Below are 25,536 nucleotides of genomic sequence, written 5' to 3'. Positions count from 1 at the left end.
TGGCTGCTGGGGCGCCTCTGTCCATCAGCCCAGAGCTGGAACATCAGGGGACTTTTCCCAGCAGATCACAGACCATGTGCTGCTGCCCTGTGAGAGGCGGGTTTTAATTAAATTAATGTGCTGTCAGTGAGGTAACTCAAAACACAGCTTTACCTTTTATTAACTAAGATACAAAACTGTCCCCTCGTGCTCAGTGTTCAGGTGCTGCCACTTCTTGGCAGAGCACAACATCACATCTGTGCTTGAGCTTCGTTGCAAAGTTGCCATGTGCAGAGATGTGGCCGCAGGGGCTCAGGCCTTGGCGGCAGCAGGGCCACACTGCTCAGGTCCATCCTCCCTCCTGATGATCTCCAGGTCCTCACAGTGTTGGTACATTGGCTCCTCCAGGAAGTCCCAGACCTCTGGGGAGATTTGCTGCAGGTTTTGGACGGGGAACCAGTGGACAGAGGTGTCGTTGAAGGTGTCCAGGTAGCGAGGGTGAGCAGGGAGCGCTGCTTCCTCTGTCGCTTTCAACACCTAGAGAGCATTTGGGGAGGGAGTTATGTGTGATGGAGAAGAACTTGGCAGAGAAGTCCAGTCAAGAGCCAGTGAAGCTGAGGCTGGTGTTTTGTTAAGCTCAACCTGTGTGCAGTGCATTCTGCAGCCAGAGTGAGTCTGAAGTGATTCATTCTTATATTGTGGTAGCCAGGAAACAACCCTTAAAAATACCCCTCTTCCACCTGCTTCCACCACTCTTTCAACACAAAACCATGATGGTAACAAACCAAAGTCCCTTACCTTTGCTATATAGGAATAATCTCTCTCTAATATTCTTGACAACAGCCTGGAATGACAGAAGGTAGCATTAGACATTGTGCATCAGTGTGGGGGACGGAGGAGGTGGCTGATGGCTGCAAACCAGACAGCAAGAAAGTGAGCAGAAGATGGAAATCAGTGTCAGAAACAACAGCGTAAAGGAAGAAAGGCAGCGCTGGAGGCCTCGGCCCCCCTCCCGCGGATGCACCCACCTCTCCTCCATCCCTCGGAAGCTGTTCCCGATGATGACCATTTTGGACAGGGCCTCTGCCGACCAGTTCCTCCACAGCAGGTTGTTGTACAGGGCCTTCCCGCAGTGCACCATGTAGAACACCGTGGCTGATCCCTCAACGTCGTGCTTCCCCTCCTGTGGGTACAACAACGCTACAGCCGCTCCCCGGCAGCCGAGTACAGACGGTAACACCCTTCCCCACCGCCCCGAGCCCCGCCGGGCCCCGCTCACCTCGTTCTCCGGGAGCAGCCTCATCCCGAGCTGCCGCAGCGCAGCCGCCTCCCGGGGGGAGAACGCGGGGTCGAAGAGCGAGCACTGCCCGGGGGGCACCTGCGGGGAGAGGGGCGGCGTGAGCAGGGCCCCCCGATCCCTGGTTCCCCCCACGCCGGTACCGGAGCCCTACCCGCAGCTCCTCCAGCAGCAGCAGCAGGAACGCCAGTTGGTACCGGGCCGCGGGGCACGCTCCGAACCGCCCCAGCCCGTAGCACACGCAGCGGGCGGGCGGCTCCGCGCTGCGGCCCAGCGGCGCCCGCACGGCTCCTGCGGGCACGGGGAAAGGCGTCAGACCCGGCGGGGCGCGGCGCGGCGCCGCCCGCTCCCCCCGCACCGCCGCACGCACCGGCGCTCGCGGCCCAGAAGCCGGAGCTCAGCAGATCGTCCCTGCGGGGAGAGCGCGGGTCAGCGCGGCCGGCGGCGCCGGGGATGGGGCCGGGGCCGGGGCCGGGGCCGGGGCCGGGCTCTCACCGCGCCTCCCGCAGCCGCCGCAGCACCGCGCTCCCGTCCTCGTCCTCCGCCGCCGCCGCCCGGCCCCGCCGCCGCCGCCGCCACCCGCCCATGGCCGCCGTGCACCGCCCGCCGGCCGCCGTAGCGCGGCCACGTGGGGCGTCATGGGACCGGAAGCGGCGGCGGCAGGAGCGGGGTGCTCAGCGCCGGTGGCAGCGATGGCGCGGCCCGGCCCCGCGCCGTGGTGAGACCCAGGCCCGGCCCCGCTCCCCTGTCCGGCCCGGGCTGCGCCGCCGTGTCCCGGTCCGGGCGGGGGAGCGCTCCCTTCCCCCGCTGGGAGCAGCACCCGCACCCCCGGGGCTCCCCGCTCCCCCAGGAGCGGGCAGCGGCGGCCGGAGGCTGAGTCCGGCCTTTCCCCCGTGGCCGGGCAGGGACTTGGTGCTTCAGCATCGCCTTTGCGTTTGGCTTTAGCGTTCCCCTGCTCCTGCAGGAAGCTGCCCTGTGCCGAGCTTGTAGCGGGGTGTACGAGCTGTAACGGGGAGGAACCAGCTCTTTACCAGTAGGGGTAGGCAGAACCCCGCACACGATGGTCGGAACTGGGAGCTGAGCAGTGCGGGGGGTAGGCCACCTTCTGGGGGAAGCCTCCCCCTTGTGCTCCCCAAGGCCCCTCTGTACGTGCAGTGACTGAATGAACAGCAGCAGCTTGTGCTGGTTAATGCTCTGCGATAACTGCTCCCTGCGCTCTGCGAGCCCAGGGCTCCTTCCTCGTGTCCCTGCTGCTTGTGCAGTCTGTCTTAAGCCCACAAAAGTGGTCAAATTTTATGGGGTGGGAGCCTTTTAGTGCCGTTTTTGTGTCTGAACTCGGTGTGATGGTGTAAGAGCAACGTCTCTTCATTTGTAACAACTTCTCGTTGCTCTACCTGAAATAATGGAGAGAGGTGTTTCTAACCATACCATCACTTGTGTGCATGCTTTGCCTTGGGTTTAGGTGGAATTACTTTTTCCTGTACGATGGTTCGAAGGTGAAGGAAGAAGGAGATCCTACAAGTGCCGGGATTTGTTACTTCTACCCTCCTCAGGTAATGCTGCTTTCGTTTCCATCCCTGCGTGGTGAGTTGGTGCTGACGGTTCTGGTTCAGGAATGGTCGGGCTCCCAGGCGTGGCGTTGGGTTCAGTCTGGTTTTGGTTTAACCAGCCCCAGGGGGAGAGGAGTTCTGCTCCAACAGACGCAGGGCACAGAAGTGGTGTGGTTCTGAGCTTGGTGTGGGTGATGGGCTCTTCTCCAGGGATTCTGCTCATCCAGCAGAGTCCAGCTCTGTCCTGAGGATGGGAATAAACACGTGAGGGATGAAAGTTCCCCTAAATAAGCTCTCAGTGGTGATTTCAGTGCCTGCTCTGCTGTTTGATTTAGAATTGAATTGACCTTGTAATTCATTTTTATTTACACCTGAATGCAGTGGCGGGTTTTACTCCAAGTCCTTTCAGAACCAAAGAAACCAGCCCTGTTTCTTCCCTGCCTTCCTCCGCAGACTGTCCCGGACCAGCAGGAGCTGCTCTGTGGGCAGATTGCCGGCGTGGTGCGCTGCATGACTGAGATTTCCGGGGTGCCTCCAAGCCTCATTCGCCTGAGGAAGCTCAAGTTTGCAGTTGTAGTGGATGGAGACTACCTGTGGGTGAGTGCAGGGCATCTGCAGGCAGCCACAGAGCAAAAGCAGTGAGAGTCTGAGCTGCTGTAGCAAGCAGAAGGGTTTTTCTTCCAGGGTATGGACCCAGATAGACCAGGGGAGAGCTGGGTGAGAACTTGCAATGCACAACCTTGCATTGCAAGGTGGCTTAAATGTTGTTTACTCTAACCTGCAGCTGCGTTCACCCCCATTTGTGTGTCCACATGCGACCTGTTTCATAGGACGTGCCTGCAAAACACTGAGCTCCATATTCTGATGTTACTGGTGATGGCTGGAAACAGGATCCACGTGCTGCAGCTTATAACAGGACCTAGTCTCCCTGTTTGTGATAGTCTGATTATTCTTTCCTTCTAACCCTCAGCATTCCCTGCTGCAGAGCTCTGTCAGTGTCAGCATTCAGGGTGTAAGGAGCAGTGTGCAGCAGAGTTGTGATAAAACTGCTCCAAACCATCCGCAGGCAGCCGGGCTGGGACCTGTCAGACACAGTGGCTGGGCTTTCTCTGAGGCTCTCCTCCTGGTGCTTCTGTTTCCATAGCTGTAAATAACAAGTTAATTTGAATATTTTTAAGTACTTCATCTCAGGAAAACATTCTTGGCCATTAAAGCACCGGGCTCAGTCATCTCCTGTGGGAAGGGAATGTGTCTGAAACGCTGGATTTCTGACATCATTTGTTTATCCTGTCTGTGCCAGGGCTCTTCTGTGGGTATTTTTGCATTTCCTCTTCAGCTGACTTGTGAATCTGGGGGATGTTTGCCTGCCACAGAGCTGCCTGCATGCCTCTGACACTCACTGAAAGGCGACAAGAGTTGTTCTCACCTGCTGCGCCTGGGCTTTGTCAGTAACCACGCTTCATTCATGGCTTTCTGTACTAAAGGTTCTGGGTTGTGCTGTGGAGCTCCCTGACATCAGCTGCCGGCGGTTTCTGGAGCAGCTCATCAGCCTCTTCACCTTCTACAATGGGCCCGTGCACCGTGCGTACATGGTAAATGGAGATCTCTTCTGAGGAAGAGATCTGAAACGCTCCCATACTGGCCCAGCTCTGCCCAGGCACATACGTGCTGCCTTCCTGCTAGCAAGGGGCAGAATAAGCTCATGTATCAAAGAACTGGGACCTGGAAAAGTGCCCAGGCCCATCCTGCCGTTGCTCCAGGGTAGTATGGGGAGGACACCGCGGCCTGTGCAGTGACAGTGTGTGGATTTGTGTCATCCACAGGCACTTTCCCAGGAGGAGCTGAGCAGGCAGTGGGACAGATACATTGAACATATGCAGAAAAACACCAGTGACCTCCACAGGATTTTCAATTCTCTCTGGAATCTGGACAAAACCAAGGTAGGAGCCTGCCCTCTGCAGTGTCTGGTTCTAAAGCTGCCTTAATGCCAATGGTTTCGTGGTTATTTGCTACTTCGAGCATTTCCCAGGGTTCTCTGGCCTCACTCCTGCTGTTCTCCCCATGTAGGTGGACCCCCTGCTTTTACTGAAAGCAGCTCTCATCTTGCAAACTTGCCAGCGATCCCCCTACGTTTTGGCAGGCTGCATTCTCTACAAGGGTTTGTAAGTAACCACAGCATTACCTAAAGGGTTAACTGCACGTTGCATCTGCCCCTTCCCAGGGCTGTGCTTCCAGAGGACATTCAGGGAGCAGGGCAAAGGCACAAGCTGAGCACACGGCTGCTGCTTATTGGTAGGGACATCAATGCTTCAGGCAGGGTGGTCCCTGTCTGCTGGTGTAGTCCCAGAGGGTGAGTGGTTATTTGTGTTTGTAAGTGAGAGGAATGGAAGCATGAGGAGATGCAAGGTTTGGGTTTCAGTAGCACTCTGCTGTCCAGCAGGACATGAAGACTCAACTCCTTTGGCTTCTTAGGTGGAAGTCACTTAAGAAAGCTGGGTGAATGTTACTCTTCCCCATTAGTGTTCTGCACGTGTGTGTGTCTGTGTTTCTGACTGACTTGTTGGCTGTCTGCACTGAGAGAAAGTGCACAGAGGAATGAGCCAGAATTTTGCGTGAGAAGTGCTGGCTTCTCTCAGCTGAACAGTGCCCGTAGCTGAAGATGCTGCAGATGTGAGTGACATCGAGGAAAGCCTCAAAGGTGACCTTGAAAGACAGGAGGTGGCAAGTTCTGAGCATTTCTTGGCAAGAGCATTCAAGCACCACTTTTCTTTGGCATAAACTGTTCCTGTAACACCTTTTATGAGCATTGGAAACATGCCACAACGTGTGCTTCTTTCCAGGCTGGCAGAGGCAGGCCAGGCGGGTTTAATAGAGTGATCTCAGACTTGCAGGCAGGACACAGCGAGTCACTGCAGCACCTTAGACTGGACGTGGATGTCTGACTTGAACAGTCCTGTCCTGCTCCTGCCTGTCGCCGGTGTGTGTGATTCGTACCTCTGCTCTGTCTGCTAGAGATCGTGTGTCACCAAACATCATCAAAGTTCTCTGAACTCGAAGTCTTACTAAAACACTGCGAAGGGCTTTGTGCTTGAGTTGAACTTCTTAGAGTCTTTGGAGGATCTGCAGAATGTGGATTTCAAGATGTAGATGGGAAGAACAGGAACAGCTTTGTAAGCCCTATCCAAGGGGCCTGTGCTGCAGGATGCTGAGGGCTGGTCTCTCTGAGTCTTCTCTACTGCCCACAGCTCTTCATGGTGTGGTGGGAAGCCTGTATGAATAGTGGTTTAGGTTTTAGTAAAACCAGATTTATTGGTCCAGAGTAGATGCCAGCAGGTGGTTTTCCTGAATTCAGAGTGGCGGTGACCCAAAGTAAAGGAGGAGACGAGGGGTCCTGTGGGTCACACAGCTGTGTTGCTCTTATATGGCCATGGGTTGGCTCCAACCTGTGTCTGGGGCTGGCTCCTTGACCTTTGCGGGGTGTCTGCCAGGACTGGGAGAGGTGGCGGTGCAGTGGAACCTTAGTGTCTCCCCAGAGATCACTGCGCTGTGCAGTGGGGCCTTGCAGCACCCTCAGATTGCTCAGAGTACAGTAAAGTCTGGTGTGAGCATCACTGCTGGCACTGCCTCTCCTGGTGTGCTGAGCGATGGGAGTCTGTGGCTGAGCTTTGGGAAGTGACGCTGCTCAGGGATGACTTTGTCCTTTCAGGATTGTGAGCACCCAGCTGCCCCCTCCTCTCACTGCCAAAGTTCTCCTCCAAGGCAACGAGCCTCCGGGCCAGGTAAGTTGCTGGACACATTCCCTGCATGCAGGTATCATATGTGAGGATGTGGTGTGGGAGCTCTTGTCACATGTTACTGGGAAGGACAAATATTGATGCTGGTGCTAAAAGCTTTTATTAGTTATGATTTAGTAAGGGTTCAAGGCTTCTGCACTAGGAATTTGCTCTTTTTTCAATCTTCAAGTTACTGAATTAATGAACTCTCATCTATGTGATGTTTTTGCTAGCTTTTTACCCAAGTTTTAGGTATTTAATGGTAAATACACAACATGAATATCTGAAAGTGGTGACAGATCCATTTTTGTGTGTGTTAAGACTTGTCAAAAGTAATCATTTATGTGGTTCAAGATCTCCTTCAAAAAAGGCCTCAAGAACAGGTATGAGGAAGGCCTCTGCTCTTACTCTGCCCTGAGCAGGCAGTAATGGCAGGTTGTGGTATTTGTCCTTGCTTTCAGGTATTTGGTTCTTGGGAAGTCCCCTTGACTTTGAGGGCTACCCAAGGAACAAACCACCGTGGTAAAGCAGTCACAGCATTTGCTGAAGGGGATGGTCTGGGGTGTGCTGTCATGCCATGGGGCTGATTCTTGCCTTTCTTTCAGGGTGAGCCTGGAGGTGAGGAGCATCAGGGGCCTGGTGAGCATCCATCCAGCTGCAGCACACGGGTCCTAAGTGCCCAGCAGCAGCATGCACTCTGGGGCTGTGTTCTGTGCAGGGAGAGCATGAGCTGGTTCTCTGGGATTCGTGTTAAAGCTCTGGCTGGGTGCAGGAGTATATCCCGGAGGGGGTTGCTGTCACTAGTCAGCATGTGCCAGTGGGTGTTGTGTAATCAGAACGAGTTCCTTCCTTTGGCTGAGTGAAGGAGTTTGCTCTTTTGGGTTTAGTTGTCAGTTCTGCAGCTTCCCAAGATGCCTGCTTTAATTCCACTTACCCATGTGCCTACTTGGCCACTGATGGAGCCCTGGAAACAGATGGCTGATGCTTGCAGGCCAAACCTTCAGTCATTGCTTCTGAGCATCAGTTTGTAGCTACTCTGCCAGGGTGGTTAGAAGAAAACACTAAGGGAAAATGAAACTGTCAGGCATTAAGTGTATGAGGAGGATGGGAAGATGCTGCCCAGTTAGATGTGATCAGCTGGTGGTGATCTGGGATGCAGGATGAACGCGTGCCTTCTCCTCCTGCAGAAGACTTTGGGTTGATGGAGTTTGGCTTCTGTTCTTTATGCTGGCACATGTTTATTTAATCCTCACACCCTATTGCTCTTGCAGGTTCCTCACTGCCGCAGGGTGTCCAGATCATCCCGGTGTTCCTAACAGAAGATGAAGCCTCTGTGCTCCGAGACTTTCCCGTGGAGTGGATGACCAGGTATGGGATCAATGTGATGCACAGGGAGGCTCTTGCCTCAAGGGAGCTAACTTGTGGTGCTGCATCCTTGCAGGCCTTTGTTACTGGCATCTGGCTGCTAAAGCTGTCTGAGGTCTCCCAGGCTGGCCACATCCGTGGTGTCTTTCTCTGTATGAAGCAGCCTCAAGCAGAGCTGTTCCCCAGACCAGCTGCTATCTTCTGCTGTGTCTCAGCTCTGCTGCTGCTTAAAGCCTTTGTGCTTTGTGACAAGGGAGTGGTGCTTCCTGAGCCTGCAATGTGAGAGGCCTGTGCTGTTCACCTGTGTTAGACCTTAGCCCATCCTTAGATGAGCTGCTGAACACTGCCAGGAGGTGGTAGTGTTATCAGGTGCGTAAGAACCCCAAACCTGTCTCCCACTAGGTCTTCCATGTCCCCAGCAAGCCATAGAGGAGAGGGGGATGCTCTCCGCTCCCAGGCAGCTTCAGAATCAACAGGAGTTCCTGAAACCCAAGACCTGAATAATGCCTCTGTGCTGGAGTCCCCTGAGCAAGCTTCAGGCGCAGCTGCACCGGAAGATGCTGTGCACCCAGGCAGCCTTGCAAACATTGTGCCTTTGAAGGGCTCCCCTGAAATGGAAGCCAGTGCAAAGAACTCTTCAACTGCAGAACTGAGCAGACGAGACAGCAGAAGCTCAGAGCTCAGTAGAAAAGCATCTTTCCCATCAGAGAGAGACACGGAGCAGCTGCCAAGCCCTTCCACACTCCATACTCCTGAATATGCTCAAACTACAGGTCCATATCTGGAAGGCTTTCTCTTTCCAAACCCTTACAGCCGGGAGCAGGAGAGTTACAACATGAGGAAATCCCCTGTGGACTCTTACGTTGAGCAAAACAGTTTCCAGACTTATCATGCAGGCAGTGGCAATGCAGCTGCTTGCTCTCCTGCCCCAGAGCTGAGCAGAAGGAAATCAAGTGACCAAGATGAGGAAGGGACTGTGAGCCAAGGAAGTGTCTCTGGGGAGAGCAGCAGTGCAGCTGGTGGCAGCGTGCAGGGTTTGGATTGTCCAGCCACTGCTGCACAACCACAGCTCCAGAGCAGGAGCCGGCTGCTGGCTGCAGAGGCTCAGGAGAGCCTGCCTGGTGACCCAGCAGAGAACAGGGGCTGCCCACCTCCGGGGGATGCTCTGGGAGCCCAGGCTGGTGTGGAGTCCAGCAGACCCTGCGCGCCAGTTAAGATGAGCTTGTACGTTCACTGCATTAAGGGCCTTGTGCTCTCCCTCCTGGCTGAAGATCACCTGCGAGAGGACCAGAGCTCCATCGAGGATGTGGTAAGTGGGGAAGCTCTTCCACACGTGCAGCGATGCTGCTGCTTGGCTGGTGGTGGGTGACAACCGAGGAGCGAGCGTTGCCTCGTACCTTCTGTCTCTCCTCACCTGCTCTGTGCTATGCAAGGCAAAGCCGGTTGGCTTGAGGCTCAGCACCGCGACCAGAGCGGCGTGGGAGGCTGTTCATGAGCACCAGGCAGCGAGCCCGAGAGGTGAGAGCGTTGTCTCACAGGAGGCTTCTGTTGTCTGTCGGTGCCGAGGTGTAGGTGTGACCGTCAGACAGCACCGCCGGCTGCCAAGGCCTCCGCTGGATTTGGGATGCGTTGGGAAAGCCCGGCAGTTTGTAGCGCTTGTTGGAAGGCAGGTTTGTTCTCTGTGACTTCGCACATCAGCTGCTCCTCTGGAGGCACCAGAGAGGCGTCTGGCAGCAGGGCCCTGAAGCGTTTCCTGTTGAGGTGCAAATCTGGCTGTGGAGCCCCCAGCCCCCTGTCCCTGGCACCGCTGCCAGGGCCTTGGAGGGAATGGTGGTGCCGTTTGGGCACTGCAAGTAGGTGCTGTACTGGAGCAATCCCACATTACTCTGTGTGGGATTTGCTGCGGTGCCCAGGCTTCCCTGCTGCCCAGGTGCAGCTAATGGGGCTGTGGGGGAAGGATGTGCCAGCCCCTGGCATTCCTGGTTCCCGGTGAAGCATCAGTCTGCAGCTGCTGCCTGGCCTCTGCCTCCCTACCAGGATCTGAGTCAAAGCTGCAGAGCCCTCTTTGATATGCAGTTGCCATAGGAACAGCCTAATTCCATTCCTCTCAGACTGGAAGGTGGAGGAAGGCTCAGGCTAAGGCGGGCTGCCAGCATCGGCACAGCCTCAAGGTTGCTTCTTTTCCTCCTGAGCTCTGGGACTGGGAGGCTGCGCCTGCGGGCCCCCCCATGAGCAGGAAGATGCCACCTCCACACAGCACAGGAGGCTTGGTGTGCTGAGGAGGGGATTGCTGCACAGTCAGCAGAGGGGCAGCCCTGGCCTTCTGCACCAGGCATGGCACCATGCCCTGTCCCCTTTCTGCTGCCTCCAGTTGCACAGCACCTCCTGCTCTACCAGCTCGTCTCTGGTGGGAGGAACAGGGGGAGATACAGGCAGTCTTGAGAGCTGAAGGTCATCCTTATAGCAAAGAACTCTGAGGTTCTCTGGGTCTCCTCCAGCTGCAGCCTGGCTGTGCTCGGAGATGGTGTGATGCCCAGCAGCCTGTGCAGCTCCTGTGGCTGTGAATCAGCCTCTGCTCCCCTCCTGCCATGGGAGGGAGTGCCTAAGGATGTGTTAGTGTGTGAAATGCCGTGCTGTGGGGGGTTAGCTCAGCTAGTGACACACTGCACTGTCCTCCTACCATCACACGCCTGGGCAGGGCCAGCCTGGCTCAGCCTGTCATTCAGCTCATTCAGTCTCAAGCCTGGCACTGGAGCACTGCAGTTTGGTTGCTTTTCCTTTGTGTTGCCCCAGGGCTGACAAATCCCTGTTCCTTCAGGTTCCCCTTTTCCCAAACATGCTGCTTCCATCCCGCATACTCTTGCTTTGGATCTCATCTGGTGGGATTGGGTTCTTCTGATTACCCCTTGCCCTGGGTGCGGGTGTGTGGTTGCACTGCATGTGCCTCCGTCCCAGGACAAGGGTGTTGTTGGAGGCTTTGGAGCTGGGCTCTGCTCCTGGCATCAGGGTGGGTTTGAGGCATAACCTTGTCCTGTCTGTTCCTTTGTTTATCTGTACATTAAAAATGAGCCTCGGCGCTCAGGGATGTCAGAGCTGGGTTGTAGTTAATGTTTGTCGAATGCTTCGAGGCTCCTGAATGACACCAAAGAAGGGTAAAATATGCTACTCACATGGCTGAGAAGAGCAGACAGCACTGATCATCCCTCAGGGAAGGCAGCTTCCAGAGCAGACATTCCCTGCAGATCCGGAGGGTTCCAGCCTCCCTTCCTGCTGCTCTTCAGGCCTTACCCCTTCATTTCACTGCACAGAAAAGAGAATCTGTTCCATGAGCAGTGGGGTCGGGCACTGCTGATCCATGCAGGCTGCAGTCTCTCCATGGCACAGGAAAGCAGGAGGGGAGGCAGAGGATTATGGAGTTAATCTGCCCAGCCCTGCCTGACCCCTGCCTGCTGCCTGCGAGCCTCAGCACAGCCAGGAAAGCAGCTTGGCTTTAGCATTAGCACATGGTTGTGTTGTGTCCATTGCTCCGTGCTGGGCCTGTCATTACCCCACAGATGAGGCTCTTGCCTTGGCTTTTCTTTCCTTCCTTCTGTTGATAGCCTGGTGCCTGCAGCCTGCACTGGCCAGAAGCTCAGAGCAGAGGTTGGGTGCCCATTAGGACATTTACTTGGGTGCTGCAGGGTAGCACTGCAGGCAGCTAAATCCAGCCCAAGCGGGTAAAGCTGCATCCAAATATTTCACTGTCTGTCTGGTGTCATAAGGGCTGGTAAGCAAAGGAATACTCCTTGCTGTGGCTGAAAGTCATGGCTAGGATGTGAAAATGAGCCCCAGAGAGTAATGTTTGATGGTAAATTAATGCAGTCTTGCATTTTCCTGTAATTAGTAGCATCAGGTGGCTTAATGGCTTAGATCCAGGTTGGAATGCCCTTTTCTCACTGACTTGTAAGGTCTCAGACTCATTTGCTTTCCTGAGCAGCAGCAGCAGCAGAGCGTGGAAGGGTTCAGTCCCTCTGTGATCAACGTCAGTCACCCGAGCTCCCTCTGGTCCAGGCCAAGCAGGGCTCCTGCTCTAACACTTGCCATTTCTTGCCCTTTCTGCAGTACCACAGCAGCCTGGCTTCTCTGAATGGCCTCGAGGTTCATCTGAGGGAGACTCTGCCCAAAGACTCCTCATCCTCAGCCAAGACAACCTACAGCTTCACTCACTATGACTGCGTTCAGAACGTGCTCACAGGTGAGCCTTCAGGAGGGAATGAGGAGGAGAGCGGGGTTTCTGGTGACCTTTTCCCATGCTTCAGACAAGTTGCTATAGGCCACAGACCTGCAGAAAGCCCCATGTGTACTGCTCCAGCTCATTCTAACGTTTCCCTTTTTCTGGCAGCCCCACAGGCAGTGTCCTGGCTCTTTCTAGCCTAGAAGTGCTTTAGGGGAGGAGAGGAGCCCCAGTGATCCTCAGGGGCCCAGGTCTCAGGCAGTCTTGTCACCCCTCTGATGGGTGTACCTGTGGGGAGAGGTACCCCAGGGCTTTGGTTTGTATGTGCCTGAGCATGGTGCAAGTCACTGATTTCGCTTAGGTCATACTGGGATTTCGGGGTCGCCCATCTCTGTTCTGCAGGTTTCAGGCTCTGTGGGAGAGGTCCGCTGCCTTTCCTGCCCGGTAAAGGGGGGCAGGCTCCTACAGAGCAGGATTTTAGCACCCCTCTCACTCCTGTTCTGCAGCCAACCTGCCCCACACGCCCGGCCCGCTGGATCGGCACTTCCTGAGAGCTGCCACGCTGATCCACTCCGACTTCAGCCAGCTTCCCGCTGCCTCAGAGGTGATCGTTAGGTAAGCTGTGCTCATCACTCCCTCCTCCTCCAGCCCCAGCAGTGCTGCATGGCACACGGAGTAGGCAGAAGCGGGGAACCCCTTTCCCAAGGCTGGCACACGTTGTAGTCACACCGGTGTCTCTTGCCAAGGGTCACTCACGTCACCTTATTCCCTGAGGTTTGCTTTTTAGATACTTAATATTCTGCCCGTAGTGTGAGAGGCCAGAATGCCACCAAGGCCAGTGAAGTGAAGGCAGAGCTGGGTTGTGCCATGGGTTTGGATGAAGGTACAGTGCTAGAATATTGCCAGTTCCTGGCACCATAAGGTTCTAAGGCGCAGCGTTAAATATAGCTGCTCCTAATAAATGTGTGTCTCGGCTGGGAGCCAAAGGCACCCAGAATTGGCAACCTAGATTTTGTTTTCTTGCATGGCTTGTTGGGTTGGAAACACGCTGTAACGTGCATGGCAAACTCAATTGTAATGCACCAGGCGAGATGTTCTTATCGCAGCCACAGCCAAGCTCGTGCTCCTGCTCTCCCCGCTCCGGTAGCTGATCCCGGAACACTGCTCTGTTGGGAACACACAGGGATTCCGCTTGCTTGGCCGTGCCTGTTTGTCCAAAACATGATGAAATAAAGATGCTTCTGGGAATTACACTGCTTCACTTCCCCGACGCAGCTTGCCAAGGGAATGTGAATCATATGCTCAGTGCAGGAGATCTCCGTGCTTAGCATTAGTTTCACTGGCTCCTTAAATCCTCCACCAGCTAAGCTGGCGTATTCTGTGTTGCCCCAAAAAAAGCAACTCCATGTGTGAATCAGCCTGAGTAACAAGATGACTAAAACTGCTTGCTTTCATGGAGAGTTGTTACAGAAGGGTGTCAGCAAACATATCAGTTGCTGCTTTCCTCCATTGAGGGAATGGAGAGTCCCTTGCTTGCTCCTTGCCAGCCCTCTTGCAGGTGAATACTGAGTGGGGGATTTCAGTTTCATGCTTATGGTATCTGACTATTGTCTGAGCTTCATTAGGTGCGACTGAAGAGCCTGTGCTGTGATTTGCTTGTGGGCAGCAGCAGTGAGACAGGTTCCTCCAGGAGAGAAGGGGTCTTAGGCACAAGGAACACTTTACCTGCTATTGATGTACTGGGCTGCCCTGCCAGCAAGGGCAGAAGGTGGCTGCATGCATGGGCATTAATGCTGCTGAGGGCATCGCAGAGGATGTGACACAGGACACTTTAGGATGCCAGGACCCTTGAAAGAGGGTCTGGTTCCCTGTGCTCTCCTGCAAGGGTTTGGTGCCATTTTAGCTCTGTTCCTTTGTCGAGGAGACCTAAACGTCCCTCTCCATAGCTGGGAGTCCGGTGTGCTGTGAGCATCCCAGTGCCCAGCCCAGTGAGCTGAGGTGGACCTTGCACAGAGCTGTAAATCCTGACGTGCCTCCTCTCCTGCCTGCAGGAACGCTGCCACGGCCGTGTACGCCTGCCGGAACCCCGTCCAGGAAACCTACTTCCAGCAGCTGGGTGCTCCGCTCCGCAACTCGGGCGTTCCCAACCCTCACGACAGCGCCTTCAGCCTGCCCAGCAAGGCCAAGCAGAAGCTGCTGAAGCACGGGGTGAACCTGCTCTGAACTGATGCACTGGGGCAGGTCTCGGCCCGTGTGGAAAGGTCGTTCAGCTCCAGTTGATAGGATCTCAAAGCCATTTGCTCCACAGGAGGCACGAGGCTCCAGGCTGTGTCCATGGGGTCTCCAGCCTGCCTTGCCCTGAGGATGGGGCACTCTCATTGCCCCGTTCTGCAGCACGTTCTGTGCTGGTGCAGGGTGGTATTGACATTAGCACTTACCAAAGACTGAAGATAGACATTACCTGTGTTGAGGTGCGTGGTTTACATTGACTCTGGGACTGTTCATGATGCTCTGCTGCCACAGGCAGAGACTCCTGGAGTGCCTTGACCTAAAGGAAAACCTCTTCCTGATCTAAGCTACACAGACACTGCGCTATGGGGCAGTGGTCAGCTACTGCCTCTGCCTGGGGATCTGTGCCTACTTGCCCTGGTCAGACTGGGGCTTTATTTATCTCTTAATCCATAGAATTGCTCCCCTGCCATACCTTGGTTAATGGAGCCTGCATGTTCTCAGATTAACTGGAATAGAGCAAGTGCTGCAAAACTCATAACCCTCCTACAGGCACTCGCAGGAGGTTTTTACACTGTAGCTGATCCTTGTCCCTCCTCACTGGCTGGTGATGGTGCAGCCCAGCACTGCCTGCCCCGCTGCCCCGTGCAGCTGTAGCCTGCCGGCCTCTCGCAGGTCCGTGGGGCTGGTGGTGTGAATCCACCCAACCCCTGCCCTCCTCCTCCCCTCCCTCCTCTCGGAGGGCCTTGTTCCACCTCCTGGCTCTCGCTGCTCAGTGTGTCTGTGCTCTGTTGACAGGGCAAGTGGGAGCTCCTTAAGCTAATGGGACCAAAGAGGGTTTGTAGCTCCTCGGCAGCTCTTCTCTTCCTGTGTCCTTGCCATGGCTGGTGACGGCTGCTTAGACCCAGGTGATGGACACCTGTGTCTGTGCTGGTTCAGAGCCAGCCCTTACATACGCATCACTGTGACAATATAAGAGTCTTCAAGACTCATCCAAGCTCTGTGTGTCGGTAGCCAGAGTCCCACTTACTGCTTGGTTGTGTTGTGGTTCCTGGTGTGAGGGTTGGGGTTGGGTGACCTGTTACTCCTGGTTCCTGGGCTGTTGGGGCTGAGCAGCAACCCCTGTTGTTACAACTGTGATGCATGAGGATTGCTGAAGGTAGGTGTGTTACTGGCTTTACCGTGGTGAGCAGACTCGTGTGGAGTTAGCAGGGCACCGCCAGGACCCGGCCCCAGTAAGGTCACCATCCTCACAGCTTGTTCCACTTGCACAGTGGGGGATTCCGAGGTAGCTCTGCTGCAGGGGCAGGCAGGGACTCCGGGGGAAGAGCCGGCTGCCGGCTCAGGGCTGGCTGGGCAGGGATTGCCTCTGCCTTCCCCCCTGGCAGCGGAGGAGGTGTTTGAGCAGCAGCAATGCTCGTGACACTGCTCCTGCTGCTGCTTGCTCTGGATAACAGCAGCGTGGGTGGGAACGCTCCTTGGGAAGCCGGAGCTGCAGCCAGGCAGGAGCCCTCCTGCTGTGGTGATAGACACTTGTGGACAAGCTGCTCTGGTTCTGGAGTGCCGCACAGAGAGGCACGGTGTAGGTGAGGGATGCGGAGGTGGGAGAAGGCAGGAGGGAAGATGCTCGTGTGCTGCAGCCGTCCCGCGATGCTCCGGGTTCCTCTGCCATCCTCCCCCATCTCCTCTCTGCCTGCTCAGCAGCCCCAGTCCAGGCTCCCTCAATGGTGCTCAGGAGGTGAGGAAGCCCTGGGCTGCCAGGAGGAGCAGTGAGGCAGCTCCGGGCTGCTCTGGTGCCCCCAGGGAGATCCTGCTGGCTCCTCGCTGGGTGTTTGGGAAGTGGTTGGGAGCTCCACTGGGAAACACGAAGAAGTTGAAGGAAAAGCCTGAGGGGGACAGGAGGGAGTTTTGGCACAGCAGCAAAGCACAAAATAGATGCTTTTGCCTGCTGTCAGGGATCTTCCACTACAATCTGCTGTGCCGTCTGTTGGCAGTGGAACAGCTGGGGCTGCTCTCTTCCCTTCCTGCTTCTTGAGCTGCATCTGGCCACCAGGACCTATTGCTGTCCTTTGTTAAGAGGAAAGTTGTCTTGGGGTAGGACAGTGAAGAGCTCCAGGCCCTTGACTTAATGGTTGTGTTGCAGAGAGGCTGTTTGAAACTGGCCTCATCCCAGCCTGGAGCTCCTGCCTTTCCGCTTTTCCAGCCATTTCTCCCCGCCAGCTCCTGCTGAGCTGCAAGAGGAAGCAGGATCCAACCCCGCAGCGATTGCCTGGCCCCTGCACTCATTACAGCAGCAGGCGGAGCCCGGTCTGTTTTCAGCACAACTGTTTATTGATAATCTTTGCTTATCCACCACTGTATGAATGGGACCAAACCCTGAGCCAGTGACCGGCTCCCGCAGGGTCTGGTGCCGGGCAGTCGATGCGTGTAGAAATCATGCACGTCAGAGAGTCTGTAACAGGACAGGTGTCAAAACCACCTCGGATGTATCTGGAATCTCTGCCTTATCCTGCATCCAATCACTGCGAAACCTGTCCAGAAACCGGGCTGGGAAGGGGCCACGTGCCCTCCCCGCAGGGTCCCTGGAGCCACCTCCTGAGCAGAGGCGCAGGATGGGGTGAGCATCGCAGGCTGTGCTTCATGGGTGCTGTGTTAGAAACCCTATGGTAGCTCCGTACCCCGAGACCCCCAAACACACGCTGGGTGCTGGGGGCCTTTGGGAGAAGCGTGTTGGTTGTTGTGTGTGCAGGACACTGGGGCCTCTGCCTTTGGAAACCTTCCCTTTGCTGTCAGGTCTGTGTGAGCTGCCTCTGTTCACTTGCCCTGGCTTGAGGAAAGAACATGGAGCAGGAGAGGGAAGCTCATCTCCTTTCTTCCCTGGCCTTAGCCTACGGAAAACAAAAGCCCTGCGCCACATTGCAAACAGCATCCTGCCCCTGCAGGGGCTGCCCAGCTCCAGCTGTGCCAGCCGAAGGTTGCAGATAAAGCGAGGAGGGGATTTCGGTAACTGATAACACCCTCGGTTCAGATTAAGGAGCAGGACTCCATGGGAGGAGGAGGAAGCAGGAGCCTTGGGATCACGGTGCAAGAGCTCTCTGTGGGCAGAGCACTGCCTCACCCACCCCAACGCAGCAGCCCCTGCCCGGGGGAATGCATTACGACCCCTATAGCCCCCAGCACATCCATCCATCGAGGGACTGTGAGCAAGCCAGGGCTGGGCTGCTGGCTGGGTCGCTGTCTTGGGGCGCGTGTGTTGGGTTTTTGGTTGATGACCACGAGAAGTTTTACATCATCACATTCAAACGAACACCCTTGGCTTTGTTACTCTACTTCTGAACACCGCAAAACACAGTAGCAACGTAACACGCAGGAGAGTGGTGCTGCAGCTGAACCACGGAGGGGAGGCGAAAAGAATCCCTGAAGCCGATGATGGAGGGGAGGGATGGGCGCGGGGACGCGTCGCAGTTTCCATTTACAAGAGCCCGGACCCGAGGCCGTGCGCCGGGAGGCAGCTCCCATCTGGTGCCGGCGCCGAGCTGGCCCGGCCGCCCTTGAACCCACAGCCCCGGCCAGCGCCGTCATCGTCCCGGCGCGAAGATGAAGTCGAGGGCTTGGCGCTCAGCGGCGGCCACGTTGGGGTGCCACAGGTCCACCATGAAGATCACGCGGGGACCCTCCTCGGGGGGACCTGGGATGCAAACACACGGTGAGGCTGTGCTCCGGCTGCCACGGGATGATGCTCGCCCCAGCACAGGGGTGATGGGCTCCATGCTGGGAGGCTGCTGTTTGTACCCAGAGCGTGCACCAGTACAGGGCCAAGTCCCGGTAAACACCTGAACCGCTGCTTACTGGGAGCCCAGCGCCCCCAGCACAGGGTAAGGGCCTCCTGGCAGAGCTCCGGGCAATCAGACCGGGAGGTTTCCCATCGCAGGCAGGGTGCTGAGCTCGCCCTCCTCACAACCGCATCTCAGAGCCCTGCAGGGAGCTGCTGCTGCGCTGCTCCAGCCTCCCCAGCCCCACGGCTCTGCGCTGAGCAGCGCTTCCCAATCCCACAGCAGGGCTGATGTGGGAGCAACAGCTTTTGTTCTCCCACTCCCTCCACACGCACGCTCCCCTGCGCAGAGCTGCTGGAGGCTGCTGCGCCATCAGCCGCTAATGCCGGTTAATCCGGGAGAGCTGGAGCGGAACGGCCGCTGTCAGTGACGGGAGAGGCGGAAGAGGCCGCCGGGAAGCTGCTCTCCCTGCGCAGGAGACAAAGGCACCGCGGGCACGACAGTGCCGGGCTGATGCAGCTGCGAGGGCCGGAGGATGCTGCGCCTGCAGCACCGGAGCCTGAGCTGCACCTCCCAGCCCTGGAGGATCACGAGGAGAGCATTGCTGCTCCCCAGCATGGCACCGGCGCAGGACACCGTGAGCCCCCTCGGGCTTCACTCACCCTCATGGAACGCCGTGTGCAGGAAGGAGTCATCGAAGAGCAGGCAGCGGCCCTCGGCCCAGCACTGGGGCTCGCCCCCCACCACCAGCTCGCAGTTACTGGGTGTCTTCAGACCTTGGTGCACAAAGAGAGAGGAGAGGGTCAGGGCGGGCTCCCTGCGATGAGGAGCAGCCCTGGAACGGCACAGGGAGCTCCACTGCAAACCCCTCGTGGGGAAGAGGCTCTCCATGGACAGGACAACCTGAGAAATAAAATGGGTCTGCCCCTAAAGCACGGGTGCAACCCAGGCCAGCCGGAGGGCTGACCCCATCACCCTGCAGCGCCGCGGGCTCTGGAGCTGGTGCAGTCACCCTGCCCCAGGGATGCTGCCATGGTGGAGAAAGGGGTCAGGGCTCACGTGAACCGTAACCGGTAACAGCACAGCAGGAACGGATCTCAAAGAGATGCCAAAGCCCAGAGAGCGCAGCAGGGGCTCAGCCTGCCCGAGAGAGCTGGGAGTGCAGAAGCTGCTCTGCTTTCCTCATGGATGCCTCAAAGGCGTCGAACACCAAAGCCTTTTCCCTGCACAATGGCCTCAGCTGGAGATGCTCCAGCTGGAAAGGAGGAGCTGAGCCTGCAGCCTTCCATGGCACCCGTGCCTGGGGAATGCTGCCCGGCCCCTGGAGGGGCAGAGCTGGTGCCTGCGCATGGCCCAGTGCATCCAGCAGCAGTCACAGGGTTGGAGTGAACCCTGGAGAGCCCCTTGCGCGCAGTGATGTGTGCTCTGGCTCTGCACAGCGAGCTGGCTTCAGAGGGCAGCTTGTCCCCTAAATGCATCCGTGTCCTGGGCACTGCAAGAGCTGATCCCAGCACTGAGATGGGGGCATCAGCGTGCCCCGGGCACGGAGCTGTGTCCTGGCTGGAGCTGGAAAACGTGGAAGGACAAGGGGATGATCCACACCGCTCATCTCCCCAGGCCATGCTGCTCCCAGCCCCGTGCTGCTGCCGGGGCAGGCCTGAGCCATCGGTCCCCCCCCAGGAACCGCTCTCAGCCCCTTTCAAAGGGGCCGCATCTCCCCAGCACCGCAGAGCGAGGCCAGGGCCATCGTCCAGGTCCCCAGGCCTGGAATGCTCCTCGGATCCGCTCTCCGGGCTGCTTCCCATTGTGGGTAAACGGGCACTCGCTGCCGGAGCGTGTTTACCCAGAGCTGGCTGCGCCGCGGCCGGTGTTTGCCAGCAGGGCCCGTGCGGTGCCTCCCCCGGCACGCTCTGTGCCGGTTCCAGGGCCGCCATCTGTGCCTGCAGGAGCTGCCATCCCGGCAGCCCGGTGCCAGTGCCCAGCAGCCGAGGGGATCCCCCGGGACCCCCCATCTCCATCCGCACCAAAGCAGGATCTCTGCTCCCGTCTCCCCGACAGCACCCGGAATCCCAAGACCCCCGAATCTCGCAGCAGCAAGAGCCCGGCCTGGCAGGAGGAGGAGGTGAAACGCTCACAGGGCTGAGCTGGGGAGCCTGGGGGGCCGGGCACTGAGCACCAGCCTCTCCTAGGGGGGATGCTGCTGCCCAAGCCCCAGACCGCCCTCAGCACAGCAAACCTGAGCTGGCCCTAAGCTGGGGGTGCAATTAGTGGCCCCTAAAGGGAAAAGCTGGAGAGGGGCTTGGGACAAGGGCCTGTAGGGAGAGGCAAGGGGAATGGCTTGAACCTGCCCGAGGGGAGACTGAGCTGAGCTCTTAGGCAGAAGCTCTTCCCTGTGAGGGTGCTGAGGCGCTGGCACAGGGTGCCCAGAGAAGCTGTGGCTGCCCCATCCCTGGCAGTGCTCAAGGCCAGGTTGGACACAGGGGCTTGGAGCAAGCTGCTCCAGTGGAAGGGGTCCCTGCCCGTGGTTGGAGCTGGAGGAGCTTTGAGGTCCCTTCCAACCCAAACCATGGGATTCCACAATCTCAGAGTACAAGAGGCCTTTTTGGGATCCCGGCCGCCCCGCACCACTCGGGGCAGGATGACCCCCGCCGGGCACTCACCGAGGTGGCAGCGGATGCGGATGTTGGTGGGTCCGTAGTGCTCGGCGATGACGGTGCCCGGGCTCAGCACGGAGATGCACGCGTTCCCAAAGACGTTGTTGCCAATGCAGGTGCGAAGGCTCCCGAGCAAGCGGTACGTCCGTGGGCATCTCCTGCAGTTCCTGGGCACGCACATGCCCTGGTTCACCAGGTAGAAGGTGAACCACTCCCCGCTGGCCGTGCTGTTCATTTTCCATCCTTGCGGGAGGCTGCAGTTTGAGAAAGCTTTGTAGAGGGTCTCAAACTCGCACAGGATGGTCTGGAAGTTGCGCTCCAGCAACTCCACGTCGTGCTTTTGAGCGTCCCGGGAGAAGTAGGGCATGGTGGGCAAGTCCGGCAGGAAGAAGACCTCAGGCTTCTGGATGGAGGGCCGGCTGTTGAGGTAGCGGCCCTGCTCGCGGATGCCCTTGTGGATCCTGCCCATGCCGGACCAGGAGTAGCGCTTGGCGTACTCCTGCAGGTTGTGGTAGAGTTTCTGGTTGAGGCCGTCGTGGTGCGTGCAGCGCGCGCACTCGGGCGCGTGGCAGAACACGAACCCGTTCTGCACGCCGTTGGCCTCGGCGCTCTGCATCAGGGCGTTGACGGTGGCGTAGGCGCGGGGCTGCTCCCGCCCCACGTGGTAGCAGTACCACAGGAAGAGCACCAGCAGGCAGGCGACCGCGGCCAGGGCCGTGGCGTCGCAGTCCCGGAAGGACTGGATGCCGGTGGCGATGAAATCCCGGAGCCCGTCCAGGGACCAGCTCCAGTCCAGCAGCCACTCCATGGACATGGTGGTGCAGCGGCGCGCGGCGCTCAGAGCTCGAGGGCCTCAGGGGCACCCACACCGTGCAGCGGCGCCGGGGCTGCCATGGGGCAGCGGGAGCCCGGCATGGGCAGCAGCGGCGGCAGCAGCGCCGGGGAAGGCCCAGGGGGTCAGCAGGGATGTGCCGGGAGGGTCCCCTCCGGTGCTCCTGGCACCATCATCCTGAGAGGCAGCGCTGGAGGGAGGCTCTGGGGGGAGAAACCCGGAGGAGTCAGGCAGGCAGCTTCCCCCCGGGGACCCTGCATCCGGGGGCACCGGTTCCTATGTGGGGTGATGGGTAAGGAACCCCAGAGCCCAACTTCAGCCCATGCTGAGAAACCCCCATGCTGAGAAACCCCCATCCCTCCCGACAGCATCCCCCACAAATATCCAAATGGAAAATAAGGGGGAAGATCTTTCTCACCCCTCGCTCCCACCACCCATGGGCAACCATCTCTCCTCCTGCTCTCCCCGGTTTCCCTCCTCCATTCCTGCCTTATCATAGCTGAAACCCGGCTGACAAGGCAGCAGGGCAAAGCTGGGAACAGACACTTAACATCCCGATGGAGCAGCACATCAGTTTATCTCCTTGATCTAAATGTGCCGAAGCGATTCCCCCTCCAGAGACCGAGCTGACAGCCCTGAGGCGGGATGCAGGAGCCCAGGCTTGGCCAGCGGGACAAGGGCACTCGGGGACATGGGAGCCCAGGCAAAAGATGCTCCAGCTCCTCAAAACCACGACTGATGTTTGCTCACCCCATGCTCCATCCCTGGGCACCTCGGAGCAGCCGGAGGGGAGGCAAAGAGGGGGCGAGGAATGGAAGGGAAACGCAGACCCTGTTGGGAACATGCCGGGAGCTACCCTGGCCTTCAGTGCTGCCCTGTGACCACTGATGTGCAGCAGCTGAAGCAGCTGGACAGGAGGTGCACGGGTCAGGTCTGCACACAGAGCAGATGCTCAGGCTGGGCACTGTGGAGGGTCACAGCCTGCCCCGGGGCACTGAACGCAGGGTGAAGGACAGGGGCTCTCACCCGGCTCCTGTGTGTGCTGGTGCTGGTGCTGTGCCAGGCAGGGCAGGGGGATGCAGCCTGGCAGGAGCTGCAGGGCAAACAGCTCCCATCTGAGCAACACGAGGATGATACAGGTAGGGGGGAGGGAGATGCCGTGGCAGCTCATTGGTGGGAGCACTGATTGAAGGAGTAGGATGGGTTTATTAGCAGGGAAGGAAGGCAAATACCACCCAGCCGCTCCCAGCTGAGGTCCTGCAGCCCCTTAATGACCGTGCATCTCCCTGCGGCTGGCGCTGGTGATGTGCTTCAGCCTGTGCAGCTTTGGCTGGGACCTGACCCTGCTGCTGTGGATCTGGTGCAGGGCTGGGGGCACAGGTTTGGGGCGATTTTACACCCACAGTAACCTCCCTCCGCCCATTCCTTGCAGCGCGCTGCCTGGTGCCCCATCCCGGGATCAGCAATCCACGTGGCATTCACAGCCTCCTGGGGATGTTAAGGTAACTTCCCCCCATCCCCACCGGCTGCCATCCCTACGGACATGTCGCTTTCTCCAGCCCAGGCCTTGGCTCCCAGGGTGCAGCCGGACCCAGGGGTATTCCCTAAGGCCGGCACAATCCCCCCATGCTCCTTGGTAGTGCCAGAGCGTGCCTGGGAATGCTGGCAGAGCCCTGCCATGATCTGTATTCAGGGTGGCTCTCGCCCTGACAGCAGCAGCCCAGCAGCCAGGCTCCTTCAGAAGCCGACTGATGAAGCCAGTGTGCAGGGAGCAGAGCTGGGGGGGTCCCACAGCCTCGGGGTCCCCTACAAGGGTGGCACGGCACAAACACAGCCCCACTGCTGCCCAGGGCTGCTGCCAGCACCTCAAAAGGGGAGAACCAGGGGGAGACCATGAGAGCAGTCAGAGATCCGAACCCCTGTGCCCGTGTGCAGCTGCCTGGCCCTGAGCCTGGCAGCCAGGGTCTTCCCGGGGCTGCACAGGGATGCTCCATGCAGAGCCTCCCACCGGGATGCAGCCACCTCCTGCACTGGCACGGGCAGCCCTGGTGCAGCCCTGCCCCAACCCACCCTCCACAGGGCAGGGCCCCGAGTGCCAGCGTGGGGTGGGTGCTGCATGGCCGGGACCTGCTGCTGGGTGGGCTTGATGCTGTCACCCTGCACCGAGGCAGGCAGTGACCCCGGCACCCAGGGTCTGAGACCAGAGGAAAGGCTGGTAACAGCCGGGGGAGCCAGCCCGGGAGAGCGGAATCGATTCCAGGCTGCACCGAAGTTGTGCAGGACGTGGAGGCGAGCACCGTGCCAGGCAGCAGCGCCGTTACATAATGAAGGCACGGAGGCTTCGATGCAGCAAAAGTTGCACCTCGGTGGCTCCACGGGGACCCCGGCATCGCCCGGGGCAAGCAGGCTCCGCTCAGCACGGCCGGGCTCCCCAGGCCGTGGGCCCCGCGGTGCCGGGGATGCGCGATGGGGACGCGTGCTGGGGTGTCCTCGGCTCGGCATCGCCTTTGGGAGCAGCAGCGGAGCCTCCTCGGGGCGCTGGGGTTCCGGCCGCTGCCCCGGAGCGGGCTTCACCCCTTCCCCACGGGGCCACCGCGGCGGCGGCACCGGCGCCGGTCTCACCCGGGGTGGCACCAGCGCGTGTCAGCGGTGCGGGCGTCCCGCAGCGGGCGGGGGGCAGCCGCTGCCCCGCTGTGGCCCTGAGCAGCCCCCCCCGCCCCGGCCCGGCCGGGCGGAGCCCCCGCCGCGGGCACGGCTCCCCCCCCCGCCCCGCGCCCCGCACCGTGCGCTGCGCTGCGGCGGTACCGACCTGCAGCCCGCACCGCGCCGCTCCCCGCCGCCGCGCTCCGCTCCGCGCCCGCCGCCGCGGACCACAACTCCCATCAGCCCGGGCAGCAGGGACCGCGCCGGGCCGGCAGCCTGCGGGCCCCGGCCGAGGCACCGCCCGCCCGCCCGCCCCTCGCCGCGGCCTCGGGGCGGCGCGGCGCGCCCCCGCACCTCGCTCCCGCACCGCGCGGGAGCGGCGGGGTTGCGGCACCCGAGGATGGGGCGGCGGGAGGCGGGCAGGGGCACCCCGGGGGGCAGCGGCACGCGCAGGGAGAGCCGGGCCCAGGGATGCAGCACCGGGGGCTGCAGCAGTCGGGATGCAAAGGGTGCGGGCCCCACGGGTGGGAGCTCGCAGGGATGCGGGCACGCAGCATCCTGCCTCCGGATGCAGGAGGTTGGCTCCCGAGATGCAGGTGTCCAGGGATGCAGGGAGTGCTGGCTGCAAAGACACAGGTACGGGGGAAATGCAGCACCCGGGATACTGCTTCCCGAGGATGCGTGTGTCTGGTTGCAGGGGACAGGAGCAGCCAGGGCGTGCCCCAGCGAGGGTGTGATTTAGCAATTCGTGGTGTCCCTGAAGAACTCCTTAAATGCTGGTGGAGGAACAGGTCGGTGTGAGCCTTTCTGCTTCCTGCTGGCTTTTTCCTTCCCCAATCTATTTCCCACCCACTTAAGCGAGTACTGTTAAATCCAGGAGCGCTGGTTAAATCCTTCCACAACCTCCCCAGTGTTAGGTAAGCTGCTGTGCGTGTGTTTGCTCTGGAGCAAGCTCATCCCCACTGACTGCAGACCCAAACTGTGCCTTGGTTTCTGTCCTGGCACATTTTTGCCTCCTGTCTGCTCCCGGTGTTTCCCTGGGATCCCACAGGCACATTCCCTGAGCCAGCGCCCCTCGGTTTGCTCCTGCAGGGTCCTGGCAGCATCGCATGTTGCAGGGTGAAGGGAGGGTGAGTTTATTCCCTCCTGCTCTTTCCCAGGCCCCAGCCCACACCTCCTGCTCTTGGCAGGCAGCGCATCCTTCTGTCACCGAGTCTGCTGGCTCTTG

General features: G+C 58.8%; 3 protein-coding genes across 5 annotated transcripts; 1 reads left to right on the top strand and 2 right to left on the bottom strand.

Moving 5' to 3' along the window:
• Positions 1-132: 132 nt before the first annotated feature.
• SRRD (SRR1 domain containing) lies at positions 133-1,882 on the bottom strand. Its single transcript, XM_065693087.1, has 7 exons — positions 1,772-1,882; positions 1,647-1,687; positions 1,431-1,567; positions 1,259-1,357; positions 1,008-1,162; positions 778-823; positions 133-516 (listed from the first exon to the last, which is right to left on the bottom strand). The coding sequence occupies exons 1-7, from the start codon at positions 1,861-1,863 to the stop codon at positions 292-294; spliced, it is 795 nt and encodes a 264-aa protein (XP_065549159.1). The 5' UTR covers positions 1,864-1,882; the 3' UTR covers positions 133-291.
• Positions 1,883-1,897: 15 nt separating this feature from the next.
• HPS4 (HPS4 biogenesis of lysosomal organelles complex 3 subunit 2) lies at positions 1,898-14,991 on the top strand. 3 transcript variants are annotated; one of them, XM_065693084.1, is made up of 13 exons: positions 1,898-1,994; positions 2,739-2,829; positions 3,280-3,423; positions 4,311-4,418; positions 4,650-4,766; positions 4,894-4,988; positions 6,533-6,605; positions 7,205-7,238; positions 7,871-7,967; positions 8,367-9,273; positions 12,066-12,198; positions 12,684-12,792; positions 14,229-14,991. In XM_065693084.1, exons 1-13 carry the CDS (start codon positions 1,915-1,917, stop codon positions 14,398-14,400), a joined length of 2,160 nt encoding a protein of 719 aa, XP_065549156.1. In that variant the 5' UTR covers positions 1,898-1,914; the 3' UTR covers positions 14,401-14,991. The 3 variants fall into 3 exon arrangements, with proteins under 3 accessions (XP_065549156.1, XP_065549158.1, XP_065549157.1); XM_065693086.1 differs by lacking the exon at positions 1,898-1,994 and adding an exon at positions 2,002-2,315; XM_065693085.1 differs by lacking the exon at positions 1,898-1,994 and adding an exon at positions 2,002-2,369.
• A 1,725-nt stretch (positions 14,992-16,716) lies between these two features.
• ASPHD2 (aspartate beta-hydroxylase domain containing 2) lies at positions 16,717-24,602 on the bottom strand. Its single transcript, XM_065693081.1, has 4 exons — positions 24,475-24,602; positions 20,840-21,868; positions 18,842-18,955; positions 16,717-18,094 (listed from the first exon to the last, which is right to left on the bottom strand). The coding sequence occupies exons 2-4, from the start codon at positions 21,645-21,647 to the stop codon at positions 17,985-17,987; spliced, it is 1,032 nt and encodes a 343-aa protein (XP_065549153.1). The 5' UTR covers positions 21,648-21,868; positions 24,475-24,602; the 3' UTR covers positions 16,717-17,984.
• Positions 24,603-25,536: the final 934 nt, after the last annotated feature.

The sequence above is a fragment of the Lathamus discolor genome, chromosome 12 (assembly GCF_037157495.1).
Source record: "Lathamus discolor isolate bLatDis1 chromosome 12, bLatDis1.hap1, whole genome shotgun sequence".
NCBI classification, from domain to species: domain Eukaryota; kingdom Metazoa; phylum Chordata; class Aves; order Psittaciformes; family Psittacidae; genus Lathamus; species Lathamus discolor.
Note: the sequence above shows the minus strand (reverse complement) of the source record. Positions and strands in the feature narration are given on the sequence as shown.

Bases quoted from the DNA above. Each gene is read 5' to 3' on its own strand.
- ASPHD2 (XM_065693081.1), bottom strand. From the start codon at position 21,647: ATGTCCATGGAGTGGCTGCTGGACTGGAGCTGGTCCCTGGACGGGCTC. The intron at 18,956-20,839 runs GTGAGTGCCCGG...TTGTGCACCAAG, and splicing joins CCGCATCCGCTGCCACCTCG to GTCTGAAGACACCCAGTAAC. The intron at 18,095-18,841 runs GTGAGTGAAGCC...TTTGCATCCCAG, and splicing joins GCACACGGCGTTCCATGAGG to GTCCCCCCGAGGAGGGTCCC.
- HPS4 (XM_065693084.1), top strand. From the start codon at position 1,915: ATGGGACCGGAAGCGGCGGCGGCAGGAGCGGGGTGCTCAGCGCCGGTG. The intron at 1,995-2,738 runs GTGAGACCCAGG...CCTTGGGTTTAG, and splicing joins CGGCCCGGCCCCGCGCCGTG to GTGGAATTACTTTTTCCTGT. The intron at 12,793-14,228 runs GTAAGCTGTGCT...TCCTGCCTGCAG, and splicing joins GCCTCAGAGGTGATCGTTAG to GAACGCTGCCACGGCCGTGT.
- SRRD (XM_065693087.1), bottom strand. From the start codon at position 1,863: ATGGGCGGGTGGCGGCGGCGGCGGCGGGGCCGGGCGGCGGCGGCGGAG. The intron at 824-1,007 runs GTGGGTGCATCC...CTGTCATTCCAG, and splicing joins TTCCGAGGGATGGAGGAGAG to GCTGTTGTCAAGAATATTAG. The intron at 517-777 runs GTAAGGGACTTT...AATGCTCTCTAG, and splicing joins ATTATTCCTATATAGCAAAG to GTGTTGAAAGCGACAGAGGA.